At 39.7% G+C, this 26,148-nt stretch overlaps 1 protein-coding gene across 10 annotated transcripts in view; it reads right to left on the bottom strand.

The window, feature by feature from the left end:
• Positions 1-26,148, bottom strand: part of QKI (QKI, KH domain containing RNA binding) — a 154,767-nt gene that overhangs the window by 15,062 nt on the left and 113,557 nt on the right. For all 10 annotated transcript variants that reach the window (XR_011258726.1, XR_011258727.1, XR_011258728.1 and 7 more), the window contains exon 4: positions 25,147-25,290. Coding sequence is in view for 7 of the 10 variants with exons in the window: in XM_069598883.1 (XP_069454984.1) it covers positions 25,147-25,290 (144 nt within the window). In the remaining 3 variants the exon portion in view is untranslated. The remainder of the gene's footprint in view (positions 1-25,146; positions 25,291-26,148) is intronic.

Raw genomic sequence — 26,148 nt, 5'->3', positions numbered from 1 at the left:
CTAAAGAAAAATAAGTTAGCACTATCACTGGAAGAGAAGAATTATAAATAAACTATGATAAAACTGCTTTAACTTGTCTACTGAAAGCTAACAATACTGAAAATTAAAATGTAAGTTGTTTCCGATTTAAACCTAATTAAAAGACACTCACTCCTTGGAAGAAAAGCTATGATAAATCTAGACAGTGTATTCAAAAGCAGAGACTTCACTTTTCCAACAAAGGTCTATACAGCCAAAGCTATGATTTTTCCAGTAGGCATGTACAGATATGAGAGTTGGACCATAAAGAAGGGTGAGTGTCAAAGAATTGATGCTTTCCAACTATGGTGCTGGAGAAGACTGCTGAGAGTCCCCTGGAGAGCAAGGAGACCAAACCAGTCCATCCTAATGGAAATAAACCCTGAATAATCATTGGAAGGAGTGATGCTGAAGCTGAAGCTCCAATACTTTAGACCCTGATGTGAAGAGCCAACTCACTGGAGAAGACCCTGATGCTGGGAAAGATTGAGGGCAGGAGGAGAAGGGGGTGACAGAGGACGAGATGGTTGGAGGGACATGACTCAATGGACATGAGAATGAGCAAGCTCCAGGAGTTGGTGATGGACAGGGAAGCCTGGAGTGCTGCAGTCCATGGGGTCACAAAGAGTGACTGAACAACAGCAACAGAATACTACAAGTATATAAACTACACCTTATTTAAACATAAAGACAGTAAGTACACCTTCAGTCATCTTCCACAGTGAAAAAGTGCTACGTATTTGAAAATGTCTGAATATTAGGCAGAAATAAAGATGAAAAAAACGAGTCACAACCCTTCACAAGCAGTGCTGTACAAAGAAGAGGTGCTTGAACACATGTTTTCACTGAACAGTTTCTTTTGGGTAACGATTTAACCATACTCATTAGCTGGTGATGCACTGTCAAACTTGGGAGAAAGACAAAGAAAAAGATGATGGGAGAAATGCATGTGTGCATGTGTAGGGCGTGCGTATACACGTGTGTGCATGCACGTTTGCAGGGTGTAGGAAACAAACAAACAAAACCCATCTAGAGACGACAGCAGAGAATGAAAACCAGTGCAGCCCCGTGTTCACTAGGTGGTGTCAGTGCCGTGCACCATGGTGACACAGTCACCGGGGGCCGCCGACACGAGTGACGCATTACGGTACACACTGCATCGCGTCATGTGGGGCAGGCTGCCCCAATGTCTCCTGGCGGAACAGTCCAGAACCAGCCTCTCCTGCATCCTCAGCACTCCCACCCACTCTGCACTCACAGAACATGATGCTGTGTGTCTCCAGACATGACTATGGACATTTGGGTGCTCTAGTTTTGGGGGTACTGTGAATAAAGCTGCTATGAAAATTCCTGTACAAGGCTTTTGTGGGAAAACTTAAGTTTTCAATTCTCTTGGATAATTACCTAGAAGTGGAATTGCTGGGTCATGGAGTAAATGTATTTTACATGTAAAACACTATATAAAGATTACTTGAACTCAGTGGGATAAAAACAGATTATAGACATGCTTCTCTGAACTTTTTGGGTTCTGCAATTAAGGATGACAAACTATGGGTCTATACAAATATATATAACTTATGCATATATTACTTAACATACAGCTATGTTATCAGCTATATATAACAGCTATGTTAAAGTGCTCAAAATAGTTCATGGTTAACATCAGATCAGAGTAACATTTTAAAGTAGAACAATTTATACAATGTTCTACCTTATTAGAATTAGATGTTAAATCCTCATCATCTAAGCATTTATGTTTCATAACAGATCTACAGCACTGGTACTTCATTATCCCCAAAGCTCAGAAAGGTTAGGTAGCTTACCAAATGTCACAATGCAAAACTGGCTTTCAACCAGAGTACCTGATCCAAAGTCCTCATTATACCTTCTGCAATGTAATTTATGGTGACTTCAAGTGGAAGTATCTTTTGAATTCATCAAAGAATTCACATAAGAAAAATGAATATAATGTAATTACTTACAACAGAGACCTAAAACAAACATGTGAATATTTCCAACTAATTAAAATGTCAACTAGCACAATAATTTGAACTACTGCCTGTAATAAAAGCCCAAACTTTCCAGCTTAGCATTCAAGGTGCTGAGTAACTTCTAAAAGCAGCCCTTTTTCCAAATGTTTTGCACTGGTTGAAATCGTCTGTCCACTGTCTCCTGGAATATACTCCGTGCTTTTCTGCCTCTAAGCGAGAGGAGGCCTGGTCCAGAAGCATGCTGTATGTGCCTCTTCTTGCAGCCCAGGCAGATCACTGGCTCTCCAGAGTTCAGCCTTTCCTAAACATTTCTAAATTAATGCTACTCCTTTTGAGGTAATCAATCACATACGGCCACGAGGAAGAAGGTATCTCTTCTATTTTTTCATTTTTTTTTTAAGAAAATTTCATGATTTGTAGCTATGAATCAACGCACAGCCAATAAACCAGTCTTCTAGCCTGCAATGCCTCACAAATATGAACCTTCTCAATACATTTTTAAAGACTAATTCTTACTTTTCTATAAATTTGAAATAATGAGTAGAAAAGGTTTTCCAAGCATTAAATAAAAAGTACATAACTTAATTCACTAGGAGAACAGGGCTGAACAAGTAATAAAGAGAACGAGTGACGAAGTTTATAAAGAATTAATACCCATCATTACCTGCATCTGCTTCTGTCAGCTAAAAAGTCTGACAAAGAACCTGACTAACTTAAATTTAAATAGAGGGCTTTACACAGGGCAGTGACGTCACAGTGCCTGTCTCAAAAGGCTTGCTTCGGTATTTTGTGAATGGATGGTTTGGGGCTCCAGTATGACTGGAGAAACCCAGCCATCAGCTTTAACCCAGTCCAGGAACAGAGGAACTGGGTGGTTGGGCGGGGCTGGGGGCAGGTACCAGCCCTGACAGAGGGTTGAACTGACAGGACTTGACGACTGCATAGAGTGGAGGAGGGAAAAGGGGACACCAAAGAACGATATTTAGCTTTAAAGGCGAAGGGAGATGGAGTCAAAAGTTCTGTTTGCAAATACGAAACTTGAAATGCTTAAACACCCCAGTGGAGATGTCAAGGAGATGGCTAATACAAATCTGAGGTCTACTTCCTAACTCAGTATATAAAGAGCTAGCAGAAAAATTACCTCCCACTCCATTTTCACAGTATTTTTCTCCAAGATGACACAGAAACTATTAAATTTCAAGCTGACCTGTTATACGCTTCCAAAGGCCAGGTCTAGGACTCTACGTAGTTCTGTGTCTTCCAGGCCAGCTGGTGAGTTAGGCGCCCACAACTGAGACACCCTGAGCAGCATTGAAAGGAGGCCAAAGTGCTGGCTGAGGGCGGAAGGGGCGGCCCTCCTGTGCCAGCTGCTCTCAGCCCTGCACCTTGTCGGGGGCAGCTCCGCCCAGGCTCCAGAGTTCTTCCCCAGCACTTCTAGAACCAGCCTCATGGAGCAGCCCCACCCCTCAGGCACAACCAGTGTGTGCACTCTTGTGAGCTGCTGAGCTTCTGTGTCAGCCAAGGGGTGGCTCTGTCAGAGATCCTGCCTCTGCACAGAACTCTCTCCACTTCTGTGATGGTAATATGGTGATAACAACACCATTCTCTCTCTTTTATCTCCCAGTCCTGGGATAATAGTAAATTCCTAGAGCTTCTAAAACTGTATTACACTCTGTCTCCTTTCTCCTGTTTTAGTCTTCAACACCCATTTAACAGATTACTTTATTCTCTCTGTTGAAAGATCTAGTGTGGTTTGTTTACCTGATTGAAGAGGAGGCTCTCCAGCACTACTTCAGAGAATCTGAATTTCCCCATCTGACACTTATGGTCACATCAGCTGCCTTTCCTTTTTATGTCACCAACTTTATTTTGTGTCAAAAATTTAAGCAGATGATCTGCTAACTATTTCTTTAGATTATTTTCAGTTCAGTTCATTCACTCAGTCGTATCCGACTCTCTGCGACCCCATGAATCGCAGCACGCCAGGCCTCCCTGTCCATCACCATCTCACGGAGTTTATCAAACTCACGTCCATCGAGTCCGTGATGCCATCCAGCCATCTCATTCTCTGTCATTCCCTTTTCCTCCTGCCCCCAATCCCTCCCAGCATCAGAGTCTTTTCCAATGAGTCAACTCTTCACATGAGGTGGCCAAAGTACTGGAGTTTCAGCTTTAGTATCATTCCTTCCAAAGAAATCCCAGGGTTGATCTCCTTTAGAATGGACTGGTTGGATCTCCTTGCAGTCCAAGGGACTCTCAAGAGTCTTCTCCAACACCACAGTTCAAACGCATCAGTTCTTTGGCACTGAGCCTTCTTCACAGTCCAACTCTCACATCCATACATGACCACAGGAAAAACCATAGCCTTGACTAGACGGACCTTAGTCAGCAAAGTAATGTTTCTGCTTTTCAATATGCTATCTAGGTTGGTCATAACTTTTCTTCCAAGGAGTAAGCATCTTTTAATTTCATGGCTGCAGTCACCATCTGCAGTGATTTTGGAGCCCCCCAAAAATAAAGTCTGACACTGTTTCCACTGTTTCTCCATCTATTTCCCATGAAGTGATGGGACCAGATGCCACGATCTTCGTTTTCTGAATGTTGAGCTTGAAGCCAACTTTTTCGCTCTCCTCTTTCACTTTCATCAAGAGGCTTTTTAGTTCCTCTTCACTTTCTGCCATAAGGGTGGTGTCATCTGCATATCTGAGGTGATTGATATTTCTCCCAGCAATCTACCTAATTCCATGCCCTTCCTTTTCCCAGTGTCCAGTTAACAGAGGCAACTGAGTACCTGCTAGGATGCAGATACTCTGCTAACCAGTCCAACACACCAAAAGAATGATGTTCACAAACTGAAGCACATCAGAGAAATTTCCAGAATCATAACAGAAACTCAATATCAAAAAGAGTTCACCTGGGTAATACAGACTGATTGTCTTTTACAAAGCAAGTCCTTAGTTCAAATAAGGGCAAAAAAGACTGTTCCTCTGAAAAATTTGTGGGTCAAAATGTTAGAGACACAGTTTAGGGGGGAAAAAATCCTACATATATTTTTCTAGTTCCCATTTATTACACATTCTCCCATTTAACCACAATCCCTGGCTGAGCAGCAACAACTTAACACTGATAAAGCAAAGTAAGATACTGAGAGAGCATGAGGCATTTTATTTCATCAGAAAAGCTTAAAGCACTCAAACACTCACTGACAAAGACATATACACAAAGCTCCATAAACTACTATATAAGACTAACAAATACTTTTGTCTTGGGATAATGCATTGTCTTTTTTTTTAACAAGCTACAGATTCATCTAAAAGTACTGACAGCCTCAGAAGAGCCATGTCTCATTAGAAAGCATTTATTCCTTTCTATATCAAATATTGCATAATTTGAAATATTACTTTTTATAGTAAGCTTAACATAAATGACAACCTTCTGAAAGATTTCTATGACCTGCAACTCAAGCAGCATACTAGTATCAGTAGAGCCACACCTTTATAGGAAAAAAAAAAGAACCAAAACCCTAAGGTTGACTGTATTTTAGGTGGACTTTATCAAACCATATGGTTGGTGCTGTAGGATGGCTATAAACTGAACTTAAGAGAGCCGTATTCTATAGCAGAAGGCAAAGAGTGGGAACCTGAAAACAGTGGTCCGAAACTCTGTTTGTTGTGAGAGGTGTACAGGAGAAGCAGGAAACACTATTCTGCGACAGAAGCTGACACGCGAGTGTAAAGGAGACCAGGTGACCAGCGTGGGGAAGATCACAAGTCTCTGCAAGGACCCGGCGATGCCTATGGACTGCCTAGAATACACACAACGGTGCAGTGACAAAATCTGCCACTCGGTTTTCTCATCTACAGGAATTCTTTTAAGTAACCCATTTCTTACGAGGAGATATTCATCCTATTTCTGAGTCATCAAGCACAGTCTAATGACCTCAATGAGAGCAGATGCAGAAAGCCACATGGTCCTTAGAGCAACCTGAAGTCAGCACTACCAGTTTTCCTTATATTCAAAAACTGAATACTTTTGGATATAGTCATTACGGTGAGGTCCTTAATTTTGGTTGATTCCCACCTTAATGTTTTTCCTTTGTTGCTTCATAAGGTACACCTTCATTACACACAGTTGACTAGAACTCTGAGCAAACTCAAGGCCAGGGGAGAGCAGAGCAGGACAGCAGAGAGACGGTGGGTGTCCTCAGATGCCAAGCGGCCACCTGACCTCTTAGAGGCACAGCAGGAGCAAAGGCAGTGGCGGCAGATCAGGGCGCCGCTGGCACTGTAGTTCTCTTTCAGATTATGGAGGCACTTAACAGTTTCCCTTGGTCAGAAAAAAATTATCAAGTTCATCAGTTCATTTTTTGAAGATTTGTTTCCCCTGAAATTTGAGTAACCTTTTCTATTTTAAGTGTTTACAGAGAATTTAACCTTTGTTATCTGGCTTAGTCCTCTTAATTACTCCGTAAGGTATACAAGACAGCTGTTATCTCTTTCACTGGCTGCACTTTAGGGTGAAATTAAACAAAAGATAGGAACTACCTAAATAAAGCACTCTTACTCTGAGTGTAAAATACTCTTACACTCAGCCATCCAACGAAAGTGAGGAAGCAGGGTTGGCTTCAGCCACAACTGAAGATTCAAATAATATAAAATAAAAACTTGGAAACAACACATTCCTCTGGGAATGAAAAATATTTCACTTCTGAAGTAATTTGCAAATACTCTACTTCCTAAGTGGAAACTTATAAAGCAATCTAAAAACCTCATTTTAAAGTAGGCATGAGATAAATCAGGAAAAAGCAAGGGGATTCTAGAAAAACATCTACTTCAGCTTCACTGATTACATGAAAGCCTTTGTGTGGATCACAACAAACTAAAAAATTCTTAAAGAGATGGTAATACCAGACCACCTCACCTGTCTCCTGAGAAACCTGTATGCAGGTCAAAAAAGTAACAGTTAGGACAGGACATGGAACAACAAATTGGTTCAAAAGTGAGAAAGGAGCTTATCAGGGCTGCATACTGTCACCCTGTTTATTCAACTTATATGCACAGTACATCATGTGAAATGCTGGGCTGGATAAAGCAAAAGCTAGAATCAAGATTGCCAGGAGATATCAACCACTTCAGATATGCAGCTGATACCATTCTAGCAGCAGAAAGCAAAGAGGCAAAATAGCCTCCTAACGAAGGTGAAACAGGAGAGTGAAAAAGCTGACTTAAAACTCAACATTCATAAAACTAAGATCATGGCATCTGGTCCCATTGCTTAAGGGCAAATAGATGGGGAAAAAGTGGAAACAGTGGCAGATTTTATTCACTTGGGCTCCAAAATCACTGAGGATGGTGACTGAAGCCATGAAATTAAAAGGTGCTTGCTCCTTGGAAGAAAAGCTATGACAAACCTAGATAGCATGTTAAAAAGCAGAGACATCACTTTGATGACAGTTCAGTTCAGTTGCGTCCGACTCTTTGCGACCCTGTGAATCGCAGCATGCCAGGCCTCCCTGTCCATCACCATCTCACGGAGTTCACTCAGACTCACATCCATCGAGTCTGTGATGCCATCCGGCCATCTCATCCTCTGTCGTCCCATCTCATCCTCTGTCGTCCCCTTCTCCTCCTGCCCCCAATCCCTCCCAGCATCAAAGTCTTTTCCAATGAGTCAACTCTTCGCATGAGGTGGCCAAAGTACTGGAGCTTCAGCTTTAGCATCATTCCTTCCAAAGAAATCCCAGGGCTGATCTCCTTTAGAATGGACTGGTTGGATCTCCTTGCAGTCCAAGGGACTCTCAAGAGTCTTCTCCAACACCACAGTTCAAAAGCATCAATTCTTCGGCACTCAGCCTTCTTCACAGTCCAACTCTCACATCCATACATGACCACAGGAAAAACCATAGCCTTGACTAGACGGACCTTAGTCGGCAAAGTAATGTTTCTGCTTTTGAATATACTATTTAGGTTGAGCGTAACTTTTCTTCCAAGGAGTCTTAATTTCATGGCTGCAGTCACCATCTGCAGTGATTTTGGAGCCCCCCCAAAATAAAGTCTGACACTGTTTCCACTGTTTCCCCATCTATTTCCCATGAAGTGATGGGACTGGATGCCATTATCTTCGTTTCCTGAATGTTGACCTGTAAGCCAACTTTTTCGCTCTCTTCTTTCACTTTCATCAAGAGGCTTTTTAGTTCCTCTTCACTTTCTGCCATAAGGGTGGTGTCATCTGCACATCTGAGGTGACTGACATTTCTCCCAGCAATCTTGATTCCAGCTTGTGTTTCTTTCAGTCCAGTGTTTCTCATGATGTACTCTGCATATAAGTTAAATAAGCAGGGTGACAAAGGTCCATATAATAAAAGCTATGGTTTTGCCAGTAGTCATGTATAGTTCAGTTCAGTTGTGTCGAACTCTTTGTGACCCCATGGACTGCATGCAGCACACCAGGCTTCCCTGTTCATCACCAACTCCTGGAGCTTGCTCAAACTCATGTCCATCGCATCAGTGATGCTATCCAACCATCTCATCCTCTGTTGTCCCTTTCTCCTCCTGCCTTCAATCTTTCCCATCCTCAGGGTCTTTTCCAAGGAGTCAGTTCTTCACATTAGTGGAGCTGCAGTGTCAGCATCTGTCTTTCCAACAAATGTTCAGGACTGATTTCCTTTAGGATGGACTGGTTTTGATCACCCTGCAGTCCAAGGGACTCTCAAGAGTCTTCTCCAACACCACAGTTCAAAATTAATTTTTCCACACTCAGCTTTCTTAAGGGGTCCAACTCTCACATCCGTACATACTGGAAAAACCATAGCTTTGACTAGACAGACCTTTGTTGGCAAAGTAATGTCTCTTCTTTTTAATATGCTGTCTAGGTTGGTGATAGCTTTTCTTCCAAGGAGCAAGTGTCTTGATTTCATGGCTACAGTCACTGTCATGTACAGAGCTGGACCATAAATAAGGGCTACTGCTGGAGAACTGCAGTGTTGGAAAAGACTCTTCAGAGTCCCTTGGACAGCATGAGATTAAATCAGTCAACCCTAAAGGAAATGAACCCTTAATATTCATTGGAAAGACTGATACTGAAGCTGAAGCTCCAACAGTTTGGCCACCTGATGAGAAGAGCCGACTCACTGGAAAAGACTCTGCTGCAAAAGACTGCAGGTAAAGAAGAGGGTGAAAGGATGAGATGGTTGGATGGCCATCATCGACACGACGGACACGAGTTGAGCAAACTTCAGGAGATGGTGAAGGACAGGGAAGTCTAGCAAGCCGCGGTCCATGGGGCGGCAAAGAGCTGGACACGACTTAGTGACTGAACAACAATAAATCCACTCTGCTTAAGCAAGCTGATTATGCAGTCATTTTGGGTTTGGGCTCTTCCATTTGGGGCTTGGCTGCTATTCTAAGGTGTTTTATGAATAGTAAGAATCACACCATATCCAATAATGAACTGATAAGTTAGTAACACAAAATTACTAACAGAAACAAAACTGAAAACTAGTGAAAAAAAATGATAAATGCTGAAAAGCGTTGTAAGAACCCAGGAGTTATTTTCTTCAAAGAGCACACAGATCTTACTCTAAGTCGCAGAGGACAGCTATGTGCTGTGACCTAACGCTGTCAGTCGTTCAGTCCTGTCCGACTCTTTGTGACCCCAGGAACTGTAGCCTGCCTGGCTCCTCTGTCCATGGAATTTTCCAGACTAGAATACGGAGTGGGCCAACATCTCCTACTCCAGGGAATCTTCCCACCGCAGAGACCGAGCCTGCATCTCCTGCACCTGCTGCACCGGCAGGGAGACTCTCCATCACTATCGGCGCCTGAGAAGCCACAAGGGCTTGGATGAATATTTAAACTGCACATACGGAGAAGACTCGTGAGAGGCCCGTGGACTGCAAGGAGATCAAACCAGTCAATCCTAAAGGAGATCAGTCCTGAATATTCACTGGAAGGACTGATGCTGAAGCTGAAACTCTTAATACTTTGGCCACCTGATGCGAAGAACTGACTCACTGGAAAAGACCCTGATGCCGGGAAAGATTAAAGGCAGGAGAAAAAGGGGATGACAGAGGATGAGATGGTTGGATGGCATCAGTGACTCAATGGACGTGAGTTTGAGCAAGCTCCGGGAGTTGGTGATGGACAGGGAAACCTGGCGTGCTGCAGTCCATGGGGTCGCAGAGAGTAGGACATGACTAAGCGACTGAACTGTACTGTAGTATCAACAGGAGCACCTGGATGGGAACAAGTCTGCTCAGGTTGCCAAGGAATTCCCTATGACACCTGATGAGTTTATCAAGGAAGGGAGGCACCAAGTTCCCTCCCAGTCTGGTGGTTAGGACTCTGCTTCCATTGCAGGGGGCACAGGTTCCCTTCCTGGTCTGGGCAAGAAGATCCTGCATGCCTCATGGAGCATACAAAAGCAAAATGAAACAAAAACAAAAAGGGAAGAAAGGCATCTGCCTCACCGACTGCTTTCCATACACACTGAACTGATTTATTTTGAAAAAAGTACCAATGATATTCCACCAAGGAAGGCAAAAACAGTAATATCTTAGCAGGATCATTACTCTATTTACTAGGATATGCCCAAGAACTGTATGCAGAAAACACTGAAATGATTGAGACTTACAAACAAATTGACTCGGGTATCATTGTCTTTTCAAATTTGGGCTTCCCTGGTGGCTCTGCAGTAAAGAATCTGCCTGCAATGCAGCAGACCTGGGTTTGATCCCTGGGTAAGGAAGATCCCCTGGAGAAGGGGAAAACAATCCACTCCAGTATTCCTGCCTGGAGAATTCCATGGAAAAAGGAGCCTGGCAATGGGGTCGCAAAAAGTCAGACAAAATCTAGGTGCTTCTATATTGCTTTAAAATTGTAATTTAAAATTATCCATCAGTTCAGCTCAGTCATGTCCAACTCTTTGCGACCCCGTGAATTGCAGCATGCCAGGCCTCCCTGTCCATCAACAACTCCCAGAGTTCACTCAAACTCACGGCCATCGAGTCAGTGATGCCATCCAGCCATCTCATCCTCTGTGGTCCCCTTCTCCTCCTGCCCCCAATCCCTCCCAGCATCAGAGTCTTTTCCAATGAGTCAACTCTTCACATGAGGTGGCCAAAGTACTGGAGTTTCAGCTTCAGGATCAGTCCTTCCAAAGAACACCCAGGGCTGATCTCCTTCAGAATGGACTGGCTGGATCTCCTTGCAGTCCAAGGGACTCTTCAAGAGTCTTCTCCAACACCACAGTTCAAAAGCATCAATTCTTCAACACTCAGCCTTCTTCATAGTCCAACTCTCACATCCATACATGACCACTGGAAAAACCATAGCCTTGACTAGACGGACCTTAGTCGGCAAAGTAATGTTTCTGCTTTTGAATATACTATCTAGGTTGAGCATAACTTTTCTTCCAAGGAGTAAGCATCTTTTAATTTCATGGCTGCAGTCACCATCTGCAGTGATTTTGGAGCCCCCCCCAAATAAAGTCTGACACTGTTTCCACTGTTTCCACTGTTTCCCCATCTATTTCCCATGAAGTGATGGGACCGGATGCCATGATCTTCGTTTTCTGAATGTTGACCTGTAAGCCAACTTTTTCACTCTCCTCTCTCACTTTCATCAAGAGGCTTTTTAGCTCCTCTTCACCTCTGCCATAAGGGTGGTGTCATCTGCATATCTGAGGTTATTGATAATTCTCCCGGCAATCTTGATTCCAGCTTGTGTTTTTCCAGTCCGGCATTTCTCATGATGTACTCTGCATATAAGTTAAATAAGCAGGGTGACAATATACAGCCTTGACGTACTCCTTTTCCTATTCGGAACCAGTCTGTTGTTCCATGTCCAGTTCTAACTGTTGCTTCCTGACCTGCATACAGATTTCTCAAGAAAGGCAGGTTAGGTGGTCTGGTATTCCCATCTCTTTCAGAATTTTCCACAGTTTATTGTGATCCACACAGTCAAAGGCTTTGGCATAGTCAATAAAGCAGAAACAGATGTTTTTCTGGGACTCTCTTGCTTTTTCCATGATCCAGCAGATGTTGGCAATTTGATCACTGGTTCCTCTGCCTTTTCCAAAACCAGCTTGAACATCAGGGAGTTCACGGTTCACGTATTGCTGAAGCCTGGCTTGGAGAATTTTGAGCATTACTTTACTAGCGTGTGAGATGAGTACAACTGTGCGGTAGTTTGAGCATCCTTTTGCGTTGCCTTTCTTTGGAATTGGAATGAAAACTGACCTTTTCCAGTCCTGTGGCCACTGCTGAGTTTTCCAAATTTGGTGGCATATTGAGTGCAGCACTTTGACAGCATCATCTTTCAGGATTTGAAAGAGCTCAACTGGAATTCCATCACCTCCACTAGCTTTGTTCGTAGTGTTGCTTTCTAAGGCCCACTTGACTTCACATTCCAAGATGTCTGGCTCTAGGTGAGTGATCACACCATCATGGTTATCTGGGTCGTGAAGATCCTTTTTGTACAGTTCTTCTGTGTATTCTTGTCACCTCTTCTTAATATCTTCTGCTTCTGTTAGGTCCATACCACTTCTGTCCTTTATCGAGCCCATCTTTGCATGGAATGTTCCCTTGGTGTCTCTAATTTTCTTGAAGAGATCTCTAGTGTTTCCTATTCTGTTGTTTTCCTCTATTTCTTTGCATGATCGCAGAAGGCGGCTTTCTTATCTCTTCTTGCTATTCTTTGGAACTCTGCATTCAGATGCTTATAGCTTTCCTTTTCTCCTTTGCTTTTCGCTTCTCTTCTTTTCACAGCTATTTGTAAGGCCTCCCCAGACAGCCATTTTGCTTTTTTTAGGAAAACATTATTATTCCTATGTAGGTTTCACTATGAATGGAATTTTTCCTTTCATATTTGCTATTCAATTTTATATCTTACTATTTTAATGAAATATTCCAGCAAATTTTTTTATATTATGGTTCTTGAAATTCTTAAATAAAATTATATTCATTACATAAATGTTTACTGAAACATTATCTCTTGGACAGTTTTTACCTAACAAATAGTTTGCCCTTGAGACAACTGGTGGTGGGGGTGGGGTGGAGGAGTGGGGAAAGGAGCCGGAAACATAAAATTAAGCAATTAAAACACAGTGACGATAAGGACTTTCCAGAAACACAGTGCTAGAGTGCTGAATTAAATTTGGGTTGGTGATGAACAGGGGAGGGAAGGCTTTAGGGTATCAATACACAATTTGAGACTCAAAGGAAAGAGTTAAAGAGAAGAAAGAATGAAGTTGGTTCTGAAAAAAAGAACATGTTCAAAAATTTAGAATCAAGTGTATGGAATAAATAATGAAGCTGGAAAGGATAATAACAGTTTGCAAGTCATGCTCAAGCAATTGGACCTACTCCTTGGAATAATTAGAAGTCATTCAAGTGTTTTAACCTAAGGAGAGTCATGATTAGGTTTCTATTTTAGAAGCATCACTTTAGCTTCAGTAAGGAGAATATTTCGAAAAATACAGCAAGATCATAAAGATTAAGAGGCAATTATAGGTTCCTAATCGAAGCAACACATAATGATGTCTGAATTGAGATAATTCCAGTGGGGATGCAGAGTTAAGAATAGAAGTGAGAGATGGTTAGAGAATAAAACCAACCGTATGTGTGTCAGGTGGTACTGAACGGTTCCCCACGGCTCAACATTAACCTTCTGTTTTATAAAGAACACTGCTATAAACTGCTCTCCTTATTTCTTTTGGATAAATACCATGAAGATGAACTGCATTTATTTACTCCCCACTTCATTCCAGAAGATGCACACATCTTCCTAAACAGTGTCCTAAACAGGCTTTTCCAGTGCACATGGTCACACAGAGGTATGGGAAAGGGAAGTCAGCTGCAACTTGAGGGAGCAGCAGAGATCTAGCCCAGGAGAAAAAGCAGAGAAGATAAGAGTCATGTGCTATTAAGAGGCAGGATCAGAATCTGGTGATAAAGCAGATGGGAAGGAGGGGGTCTGCAGGTAAGCAGAGGGGAAATGAAGGACATCTGACTTCCAGGCAACTAATGCCATCCACAGAGAACACGATGGAGCAATCACTGTGTGAGGAGGACACGGAATGATGTGATTTTAGGTCTGGACATGTTATGTTTGAGATGCCAATACGTCATCCACAGGGAGGTGTTGAAAACACTGGTGATCCGGAGTTGAAGATCAAAAGCATAATAAAAAACGATCACCATGGCAGTGGTCCTCGGGGACGTGGTTACTGATGAGACTGCCCAAGAAGAGCAAACTGGAGAGATCACTCTGAAAAAGTATTCACTTTTAGTGAGAGCATGACATTTCTGAGAACTATCGAGTGATCAAAAAGGTAATTAGGAAACTAATTAGTTCTGTCCTATTCTCATGAATATTACTAAATCTAAACCTTTCTGGTTTTGAGCCTGGTAAATAGCAGTTTCTCAATAAGTTTGTGAAATGAATTGCTTTTGACAGCCACTAAGTTTTTTAATATAAAAAAAATTATAACAAGTATGTTGTAATTCCACAGGTGCTAAATTTAATAATCAAGGAATTTCATTTAAACAGAGCATACTGTCATCACTCACAGAATTCATAAAACAGTATCACAATGTAAGTGAATTCACGAATCTGCTAACTTATTTGGAGATACTATGTTCGATAAAGATGTTTAATAAAAAAAAAAAACAGATGCCATGTCAGTTTAATGGTATAACTTATAAAAACAATTGAATTTATATTTGATTTTAATACACCTAAATGATTTTAATGTACATTAAAGATTATTTTTTCCACAAAGGCATTAAAAATTAAGAAAATAAAAAACAAAACACATCAACTTACATAATTCTGCAACATAAATATAGGCTTCAGAGAAATTCCCATAAAGGAGAAAGCTTGTTAAAAAGTATCACTTTTGAAATTAAATTTTCAAAATTCAGTTATCAAAAATATAGAAGGCAATTCAAGCCATGAGCTATGAAGTAAATTTATCTGAAATGATCTTAATACTAAAATGCTCATCTGAATCATTAATATACTTCTTAAATCTCTCAATGGTAGCTACCTGAATTTTACTTAGAAATACTGTAACACTAAAACATTTGAAATGTTGTCAAGAAAAACTGAGTAGAAGGATCAAAAAAATAAAGAGTAATTAAATAAAATACAGGGTGTTTGGTTTTCTTAACATTTTTGCCAATTCAATTTCAGTGTACACTGTACAGAGTGAATGGATTACAAACGCTTCACCTATAAAAGGAGCATGATGCTACTCACCAGCCATCAGAAGTGCATGCAAACAAATTAAAGGGATATATGAAAACAACTGAACCAAAGACACACTGAGACATTACTCACCTATTTTTCTATTAAATAATTTAAATCCTTTAATAAAATATATTTTATATTAGTTTTAGAGATCAGCGTAGAATATCATACATTTAATAGGGAAACAGATAAAAAACTAAAATGCACTATCCCAGCCAGTGAGTGGCATATTTAATTATGGAATAAAAACATTAAAATTTAAAAATAAGTGGGTTCAAGCAAGTGTAAAATGTTACATAAGAGATTCAACAGGCAAATTCTGAGGGATGCATGGAACAAGAGATTAAAATGGAAGGACTTCCTATATAAACTGTAAAAATATTTCTTAGAGAGTAAACATACACTGTCCTATTACTCTAAGCCTAGAATCCCTTGTTTTAAGCTATCTAAACAGTCAACTCCCACAGAATCTATACTTAGAAAACCTATCCCTCAACAAATCCTTCTAAGAATAAAAAGGAGGGTGTTTCTTCAGTGTTTATTTATGAGACTTTGTACATAAGACACATTTTATTATCATCACCTAGAAGCAAGTGAAGCTTCAAGTCTGAGGAAAAGCCCCTCTGTTTAAAAAGCCTGACCCCACTGCCAGACAACATTAAGGCTGGATGGGGAGTAAAGAGAGCTCAGTGACAGTGAGTGACAGTGACTGAAGTCTTAAAATCTATACTTTGTCATGCTTTTCTAATCTGTTTGTACAGACTGTATGACCTGCCTCCTGAGAAATCTGTATGCAGGTCAAGAAGCAACAGTTAGAACTGGATACGCAACAACGAACGCATCGGTTCCAAATTGGGAAAGGAGTATGTCAAGGCTGTATCTTGTCACCCTGCTTATTTAACTTATATGCAGAGCACATCATGAGAAATGCTGTACTGGATGAAGCACAAGCTGGAATCAAGATTGCCAGGAAAAATATCAATAAGTTCAGTTACGCAGATGAACACCACACTTATGGCAGAAAGTGAAGAACTACTAAGGAGCCTCTTGATGAAAGTGAAAGAGGAGAGTGAAAAAGTTGGCTTAAAACTCAACATTCAGAAAACGAAGATCATGGCATCTGGTCCCATCACTTCATTCATGGCAAACAGATGTGGAAACAGTGGAAAACAGTGACAGACTTTATTTTCTTGGGCTCCAAAATCACTGCAGATGGTAACTGCAGCCATGAAATTACAGGACGCTTACTCCTTGGCAGAAAAGTTATGACAAACCTAGATAGCATATTAAAAAGCAGAGACATTACTTTGTCAACAAAGGTCTGTCTAGTCCAAGCTATGGTTTCTCCAGCAGTCATGTATGGGTGTGACAGCTGGACTATGAAGAAAGTCGAGCACTCAAGAATTTATGCTTTTAAACTGTGGTGTTGGAGAAGATTTTTGAGAGTCCCTTGGACTGCAAGGAGATCCAACTAGTCAGTCCTAAAGGAAATCAGCCCTGAATATTCTTTGGAAGGACTGATGCTGAAGCTGAAACTCCAATACTTTGGCACCTGATGAGAAGAAATGACTGCTTAGAAGAGACCACGATGCTGGGAAAGACTGAAGGCAGGAGGAGAAGGGGACGACAGAGTTTGAGACTGTTGGATGGCATCACGGACTCAATGGACCTGAGTTTGAGCAAGCTCCGTGAGCTGCTGATGGACAGGGAGGCCTGGGGCGCTGCAGTCCATGGGGTTGCAAAGAGTTGGACACAACTGAGCAACTGAAACTGAGATTGCTATCTATCCAAAGATACAGTGCTTTAATTATTTTTGAAAACTCTAGCTGGAACAATGTTCCTGTAGCTGGTCTAATGCAGAATAAACAAACAGCACAGCTAACAATGTGAGTGGGGCATACAGGGAAACTGATGTAAAATCCTAATTAAAATGTATTCAGTAGTTCCACTCTGCAAAAAAAAAAAAAAAAAAAAAAAAAAACAGCACATTTCAATTCCTGAAAGAACTTTTCTCTCTCACCATGTTTATCAAGAAGTATACACCGACTCCCATCAGAGAGCCTTACACTCAGCCTGTATTATGTCACGCCACTGTGATTCCAGGATTTCTAGCACTTCCATGTTGGTCTTTGTATTTCACATTTAAATAAGATTTTCAGCAAGTCTTACTTATAGTTGGGTCTAGTTTAATTAAGGTTTAACAACAATCCCAGAAACACAAAATCAGATTCAGATGACTACTTTGATATATTAATATATCTTTAGTAAAGATGAAACTATAAAATTCATTTATTACACTTTAAAAATATTTATTTTATACTTTCTCATCTGAATTAAACCATCATCATGTGTAACTTGCATCTACAATTTCAGGCCACGAAGGTTATTTAGCAGCAACCAATTTTTCCCTTTCCTTACAAAACTATAATCTTGTGGCTTGAAGATGTTAACAGACTTCCCCCGATCATCCAGAGGATCTTATTCACTGCGTGAATAAGACTCACATTTAAAAATTTTAAATACCTAAATTTCACTGAATGTTTTTTCTGGAGAGCAGATATAAAGCACCAAATGCAAGAACTATCACTATTACTGATACCTTGAGGACGAATGAGGTTATACAAGCTTAGAGTGATATTCATCACCTGACGTGTTTAAGGCAACATTTCCTCACTAAAAAGTCATTACACTAAAACCCAGATCTGTGGAGAGGCAGGGAAAGACAAAGCTCTCTCTGCAAGTTATTGACATGCAACCTAAATAATCCTATTTACAAGTATGAGTACCTCATCTGTTTTCCAAAAAGCTTTAAATGTTCATCTTTGTGTGACAAATATGAGAAGTGTAAAGATACCTCTTTATTATATGCCCTCAGCAATAATCTTATACTAATAATCTTATATTAATGTTTATTAAAACAAAGCACTTAACAGCATTACTTGAAGATATATTTAACTTAGGAAGACAAACTTATGTTTACAATTTTCACTTTTTTCTCCAGAGATCTGGAACAAAATATCTTTCCTTAAATTTGTTTACTGTACTGTACTTAGTGAAAATACAAGCCTTAATAACAGGATCATCCACATGGCAGCAGGGATCAGCTTATTCTCATGAAGAATGTAAGAAGCTCTCAGCCTTCAGTACAGTCTTGCCTATATAAGAGGAAGCAAGGACTGGTTCCTTTCAAACCTGTAATTTATGAGTTTATTCAAACCCGCCAAATTGTTTTACGTAAACGCCTCTCACATTTAAAAATTCCCATGGCAACTCATTTAGTTTGGCAGACAGGAAGACCCAAATTCAATCCTTTTATCCTGCAGCTAAACCATTACAATGGTAAGTCTGCTCTGACACTCTGAAGAGACTGCTAATTACTGTACTCTGGGTCCCTAGACAGATTTCCCATTCAGATTAAAATGGTTGTGCAAGGCAGAAAACAGCAGCAACACCCTCCGTACATGAGAGACGGTCTCTCACATTACAGCTCTATCAAGGGGCGAGTGCATTACAGCTGGATCTTTTAATCCTTCTTTCCCAGTCACATGAAAAGGAGGCCAACGATACCGCAGACTTCAATTACTGACCCTCTGGTCAAGAACTAGACTGACAGTCCAGCTTAGGACTTGCACTCTGGGAGCAGACTGTGCCGTCTCCAAGGCCACTGCCTCCCTAGAGCTGCACTCAGTCTCATTCATCTTTTAGTGCTACACGCAAGTGTTTGGTTTTGCTGATTTTCTCTATTTGTTCCTTTTCTGTTTCACTGATTTCTGCTTTTTTTGTCTTCTTTCTACTTGATTTGTTTTTAATTTTATTTTCACAGATTCTTAAAGGTGGAGTATTAGTGACTTACGACCTTTCTTTTATACTTTTGAGACCTTTTACTTATGCTGAAAATATTTTCTCTGAATAGTGCTTTAACGGAATCCAAAATATAATATTATGTGGTATTTTTATTACCTTTCACGTCACAGTATTTCCCATGTTATTTCATGATTTCTTCTTTGACTTATGAGTTATTTCCAAATGTTTCCCAATATTTGGGACTTTTAAATTTATCTTATTGTGACTGACTGGTAACTGAATTCTGTTTCCAAAAATGCTTTCTGTTAAGATTTTATTCTCTTTGAATTAGAGTACATTTTTGTAATATTCCATCATATTGTCTGTTTTGGTGAATATCCCTTTTACACTTAAAACGCACATGTATTCTGTGGTAGTTGTTTACCTGTTTTATAAACGTCATTTCAATGAAGTGAGTGAAAGTCACTTAGTCATGTCCGATTCTTTGCGACCCCACGGACTGTATAGTCCGTGGAATTCTCCAGGCCAGAATACTGGAGTGGGTAGGGCTCTCCCTCCTCCGGGGGATCTTCCCAACCCAGGGATCAAACCCAAGTCTCCCGCACTGTAGGCAAATTCTTTATCAGCTGAGCCACAAGGGAAGCCCAAGAATCCTGGAGTGGGAAGCCTATCCCTTCTCCAGGGGATCTTCCTGACCCAGGAATGGAACTGGGGTCTCCTACATTGCAGGCGGGTTCTTCATCAACTGAGCTCTCAGGGAGCCCCATTTAGATGAAGGTGGTAGATAATGTTCAGGTCTTGTTTTTCCCCTGAATTACTGAAAGACTGTAAAGGCCTCCATTCGCTGTAATAATGTGTGTGTATCCTAGCGTGTTCTCCTTGAAGGCACTGAAACGGCAGTTTTGACGTGTGCACATGTGTGCGTGTACAGCTCACATGACCTACATGAACAGAGTAGACCTTAAAACACAGAGCCTTAAAAAAAAATAAAAAAAAATAAAAAAAGACAGAGCCTTGTGACCAGCTTCATGGTGAGAGATTTACCAGCTCAGACGACAAAGACAGACTCCTTGAGAAATGTAAGAACAGGGAAATAAACTAAGTTCAATATTTATTAATATGAATGAAATGGGATTTGTAATGAAAAGCCTTTCCACAAAACCAAAAGAAAAACACAAGTCACAGATCTGAATATTTGTCCAATAAAGGATTCATTTTCAACACATAAAGAATTGCTTCAACACTAAAAAAAAAGACAAGCCAAGAAGAATGATAAAAAGATTTAAAGATACTTCATCGAAGAAAATATACGAATTCTCAAGAAGCATATTAAAAGATGCTCCATATCATCTGTATTCACAGAAATAAAAATTAAAACTACAAGTGAAAGGAGGAACAACCTGTGGCTTATGTATTCAATGGAATGCTAATTATCAATAAAAAGGGACAGCCCACTGATACATGCGACAGTATGGATGAAACGCAAAAGAGCCAAGCTGCATGAAAGCACAAAGAAAGGAGATCTAGAAAAAGCAAACTGATTTAAAAGAGGCAAATTCACACAATCAGAGAGTAGAATGTTGGTTGCCAGGGGCTACGGAAGAGGTGATGTCCATCAAATGGCACAAACTCTCAGTTATGAGATGAGTGAGTTCTGGGGATTTAAGGCACAGTATAGTGGTTACATTTAATTAACACCCTGTACACCTGAAATTTGCCAAAAGTGGATCACACACAAAAAAACAATGAGTATATGAGATGATGGGTGCTAACTTGACTGTGACGGTAATTCGTTAATCTGAATTGATGGCAAAAGGGCTAAGAGAAAACTTTTTGGGGTAATGGAAACCTTGACTGTAATAGTGGTTGTAAATATATACAGTTGTCAAGGGTCAAACTGTACATTTAAAATTAATGAGTTTTTATTTGTGTAAAAGAGAAAAAGTTCCTGAAGAAAAGCCCTTTTTTCATGTCTTCAAAATGACTATGCTTCAGAGTTAAAAAGACTGCTCTTATGTATTTAAATCAGACTCATGAGTTTATAGATCATTCCTCAAACAAGTATCTCTGTAACACTAGATGGCGAATACACTCTCAGAAAAAAATTTTGATGGTCAATTAAATTTGGAAATGGTTTCTACCAGAGATTCACAATACTTATATTTAAGGGTTTCTTTTATCCAGAATACCTATGAAAAGTATCTTATGAAATATAGATAGGGAATTGCCACTGTCTTAACATTAAACATCTTGCTTTAAATAATTGTCTATACCCCTAATGCTCTAAAATACAGTCAACCTGGAATAAATATTTGTTAATCCAAATAGAATACTAGAAGAGCTACACTTGGATAGCTATTGGAATCTTAAATTTACCAGACTCAAAACTGAGTTCCAAGTAACCTCTTCAGAGTCTATTCCTAACAGACCCTTCATCACAGTAACATCAATTACATCCTTTCGGTTGTTCAGGCTAAAAATCTTGGTATCATGCCTGACGCCTTGCTTTCTAACATCCCACAGATGATCCATTAGCAAATCCTGCCAGTCTCACTCTAAAAACATGCTTAGAAATGAGACCATGACTCACTTCTGTGGCTACACCGACCCAACCCATCATCACCTCTCATCTGAATTAATGCAAGAGTCCAGGAACTGGCAAACTTTTCTGTAATAAACCAGACAGTAAATGGCTTTTCTGGGCATATGGTCTCTGTAGCAGTTACTCAACCCACCACTGGAGCTCAGATGCAGCCACAGACAATATGTAAACGAAGAAGCATAAGCATGGCTGTGCCTCAATAAAACCTGTTAGACAATGCAATTTGAATTTCATATAATTTTCACATTTCATGAAGTATTATTCTTCTTCAAATATTATTCTTCTGATTTTTTCTCCCTGGTCATTGAAAAATGTAGAAACCATGCTAAGCTCACGGGCTATTCAAACCCAGGTAGGGGGCTGGTTTTGGCCCATGGGCCTTAATTTGTGAACTCCTATGAGAGCTTCCTTTCTTTCACCCTGTGTGATTTATTCTGTTTTAAACAGAGCAGACCAGTAACCCTTACTAAATATTAATCAGATCATGTCATCCCTTCTCCTTAAGTACTCCAATGGTTTTACCCATTCTAGTGCTTAGAGGGCTCAGTCCTGTCTCTTTGCGACCCCATGGATTGTAGCCCTCCAGGCTCCTCTGTCCATGGGATTCTCTAGGCAAGGAGACTGGAGTGGGTTGCCATGCCCTCCTCCAGGGGATCTTCCCAACCCAGGTTTCCCACATTGCAGGCAGATTCTTTACCATCTAAGCCACCAGGGAAGCCCACCCATTCTAGACCAAAAGCCAAAGTTCTTAAAATGGTTAACAAGGCCCTGTACAATTATTAATCAATTGTCATAATATATACATGAGGATACTAAGACCAAATATAATTAAAAGTAGGTTTAGATATTCTCTTTAAAAAGGCAAAAAGAAATGGAAATTTAGTCTACAGCCATACCACCCTAAACGTGCCCAATCTTGTCTGATCTCAGAGGCTAAGCAGGGTTGGGCCTGGTTGGTACTTGAATAGAAATTTATTGCACATTACAGTAACCAGTGCAGTCAGAATAAAGGAAATGAAAACATCTGATGATAGAAAATGAGTAAATTAATTTAATACACAAGCTCTCTGTAAGGATCAAATCTATGTTAAAGTGATTTGAACATATAAAGATAAGAGATCATAATTTCCCAAAATACTGTGTATTTGTAAGCACATTAGGTAAATGCTAAGCAAAAACTGTAAGTTCAGCCAAGAAATTTAACAGCCTCGTTTATTTTGAAAGGCTCACAGAAAGTGTGAGAATTATTATCTGAATAAAAAAAACAAGCACTAAAATGTCATCTGTTTTCTAATTACAATAAACCAGTTCAGCACACATATCTAAAAGCCTAAGGTCTACGTATATAAAATTAGCGACTGATCTATTAAAACACCGTTTGTCTAATTACAAAATAGTATTTTATCGAAGGGTTAGATTAAATTAGTAACTTTCTCATAGACGCTTAAAGAAACAAGGCTGTAAAGGAGAGCGTGCAGCAGCACACTGCAAGGAGGCCTAACGGCACAGAGGTGACCAGCACGTCCCAGCCTGAACAGTCGGCTAGAACGAAGTCCGCTCTGGAAAACTCCTTAAGAAGCATGCAAACTGTAGTTTTGTTAACCCAACTAATTTTGTAACTAACAAGCTACATAAAAACACAAACCACAAATAAGAATTACAAGTGCCTAACAATTTCAAGTAACTAATTTTCTCACAGGAGCCAGTTAAAATAAAAAGGCTATCATTATATCTTCCTATAAAACCTCTGCTTAATGTTCTATCTATATGCTTAGTAAAATCATAAAATTAATTATTTCACAAACATTTTCCTTCTCTAACTTTTCAAGTTTTCACAGCTACCTATACTTGTTTACAATTAAGAGCCACTTCTTCAGCGCACAACAAGGAGTTTCAGAGAAGGTAACTCACTGGTTACCCTGCTTCCAGGAGTGATGTGTCCAATCATTGATTATCTTTATACAGTTTATTCAAACAAACACAAAAAATCACTCTTACTGATTTCTGAAAATCAATTGAGTGGGTTAAGACTAAAAGTGAAAAGAGATTTATTTTAACTGGGTTGGCAAGAATTTGTCTTCAAGAAATACAGTGGAGGCAGATTTACATCAATAGTTCTTTTTTGCTAAGGATGACCTAAGTCCCCAAAGAGGAGCACAATCAGGGCCCTGATCAATAGTCCTTATCTGTCAATGAAGATGATTTGATTTCCACAAAATGTTACACTGTATTTGTAAAAGTACACTGAAGATCTCAAGAATCTAAAGGAGGTATATAGTTCAGATTTATGGAAACGAGATTGAACAACTAATTAACTGTACCTATGATAAGAAGAACATCTTTAGTAGAAATTTCGTAGTAACACATAAGACTTGCCAGGCTGGTTACACTGTATGTAACTGAAGAAATGACTTTTCTCTAGTTATGTATGGCTTATTTTGTGATTGAAGAAACAAAACAGACTAAAACAAACTAATTATTCAAATCAAAGAAACATTTGAAATAAAAACAACAGTATTATCCAGGATAAACAATTTTGTAAGGTAAAGTACTACAACTCTACAGATTAAGTGTGATCATCTCAAAACCCCTATTACAATACTTTTGCAGTGAAATTAAAAAATGCTAAAGCTTGTCTGAGTTCCTGTGCTTCCTGGGAGAAGGGGGTGGGGTGGGGGTGGGTATTGGGTGGTGGGAAGGTAAGGCTGTTTTGAAATCCCAATTTGAATTTAAAAGGTTTGAACTCTGAACAGTAAGTTATGTGTGGTGTTATGTAAACTGATGGAAACATATTCAAATTATCAAAATTAGAAAAATTACAATCAAGTCACAAGGAATATAGGTACAAGGATACCGGAATTTCCCAGGCAAGAACACTGGAGTGGGTTGCCATTTCCTACTCTAGGGGATATTCCTGATCTGACCCAGGGATGGAATCCGGGTCTCTCGTGTCTCCTGCATTGTTAAGTGAGTTCTTTACCACTGTGCCACCTGGGAAGCCCACGGAATCCATAGGCAACACAAATAATGCACTCCTACTAACACAGACCACCCAACAGAAGTATTAACTTGTACAGACTTCGTGTACACTCGCTTCTTGTTTGCAATGAGAAACTGATCTAAAAGAGAGACAAAGCTTTCACCAGCCCTGCCTGATGATGGACCTACATTTTCACCCTATAACAGAGTGATGCAAAGGTAGCCACACTTTTGAAAAACAGGCCACTGATTCGGTTTGCTCCATTCACATTTCCTTCACAAAAAAATAAACAGGTAGCAGACTTTCCCATTTAAGAAATGTAGCAGTGTCTGTCTCTTATTCTATAGCAAATGACTTATAAATTATTTTTATATTTTGTGCTTAAATAAAATTCTGAACAAATAATAACCTATTCTTTATTAACATAAACATTATAATAATTTAAAAATTAACTGAAAAAGATCTTGGGCCTAAATCTAAGATTTGGAAATTATTACTTACTGCAGGTACCAGTAATTTCTTCACTTCCTCAACGGCTCTCTTCAGTTTGATCTCTGCTCTGTTTTGAGCATCTTCCACAGTGATCAGTACATGTAAATCTTCATTGAGATGCTCCCAATTAGGCTTGCCTCGATTTTGCTCCTCCTAAAAAATTCACAAAGCACACGATTACAAAATTTTCTTTTCAAAGAGACAGCACATCTTTCCATCCATAATAATGACCTGCTGCAATCATTAAGCTATGCTTGCATTGTTTTGCTATGAGTAAATGAAAGGTCACTGAGGTAAATTTAGGCAAGTTCACCTGACAAGGCCATGTGGCTAGTAACTTGCCAAATTTAGGAACTGAATCAACATCTTCATTCTCAAATTCAGCGGTTTTCCCATTTTGTTGCAACTGCTTTTAGTAACACTGGCTGAATTTAAGAACAGGAAAAGTATTTTGCCAACAGACATTACTGTGTAGACAAATGCCATTTGTTTTAAGCATTTCAAGTAGTGATTATGGAACCATTTCATTATAAAATAATAACAAGGAATAAATGTGATGATACTTTTAACTGTAGTTCTATCAGACCTTACTTTAAAAACAGTGAGCTGTACAGTCACTCTTTTAACTATACCATCATAAACACTAGTTTTAGCAGAGAACATCTATATTTCATTTCCCAGGTGTCTTCAGATGACCGAGTGATCCCCAGGTGGAAAACACTGTCAAGCTACAGGAAAGATTGGCCATATTTCCCTTTCAGCTAAAATATAATCATTTCAGAATTGCTTCTTGCCTTAAGCTTTAGAGATAATATACAAATATATTTGTAAGTATTTCATAAATATAACTTTATTAATTAAAAACAATAACAACGTGAATATCAAAATGGTATAAATGAATGCATATGGTTCAGTGCAATGTACCACACACAGACAATGAACAATACCTTTTTTGAAGTCTCATCTTTAAGTATTCTATTTACTGACTTGTGAATACTATTTACTGAATTC

This window comes from Ovis canadensis, chromosome 8, assembly GCF_042477335.2.
Source record: "Ovis canadensis isolate MfBH-ARS-UI-01 breed Bighorn chromosome 8, ARS-UI_OviCan_v2, whole genome shotgun sequence".
NCBI lineage: Eukaryota > Metazoa > Chordata > Mammalia > Artiodactyla > Bovidae > Ovis > Ovis canadensis.
This window is presented reverse-complemented; position numbering and strand designations above follow the sequence as displayed.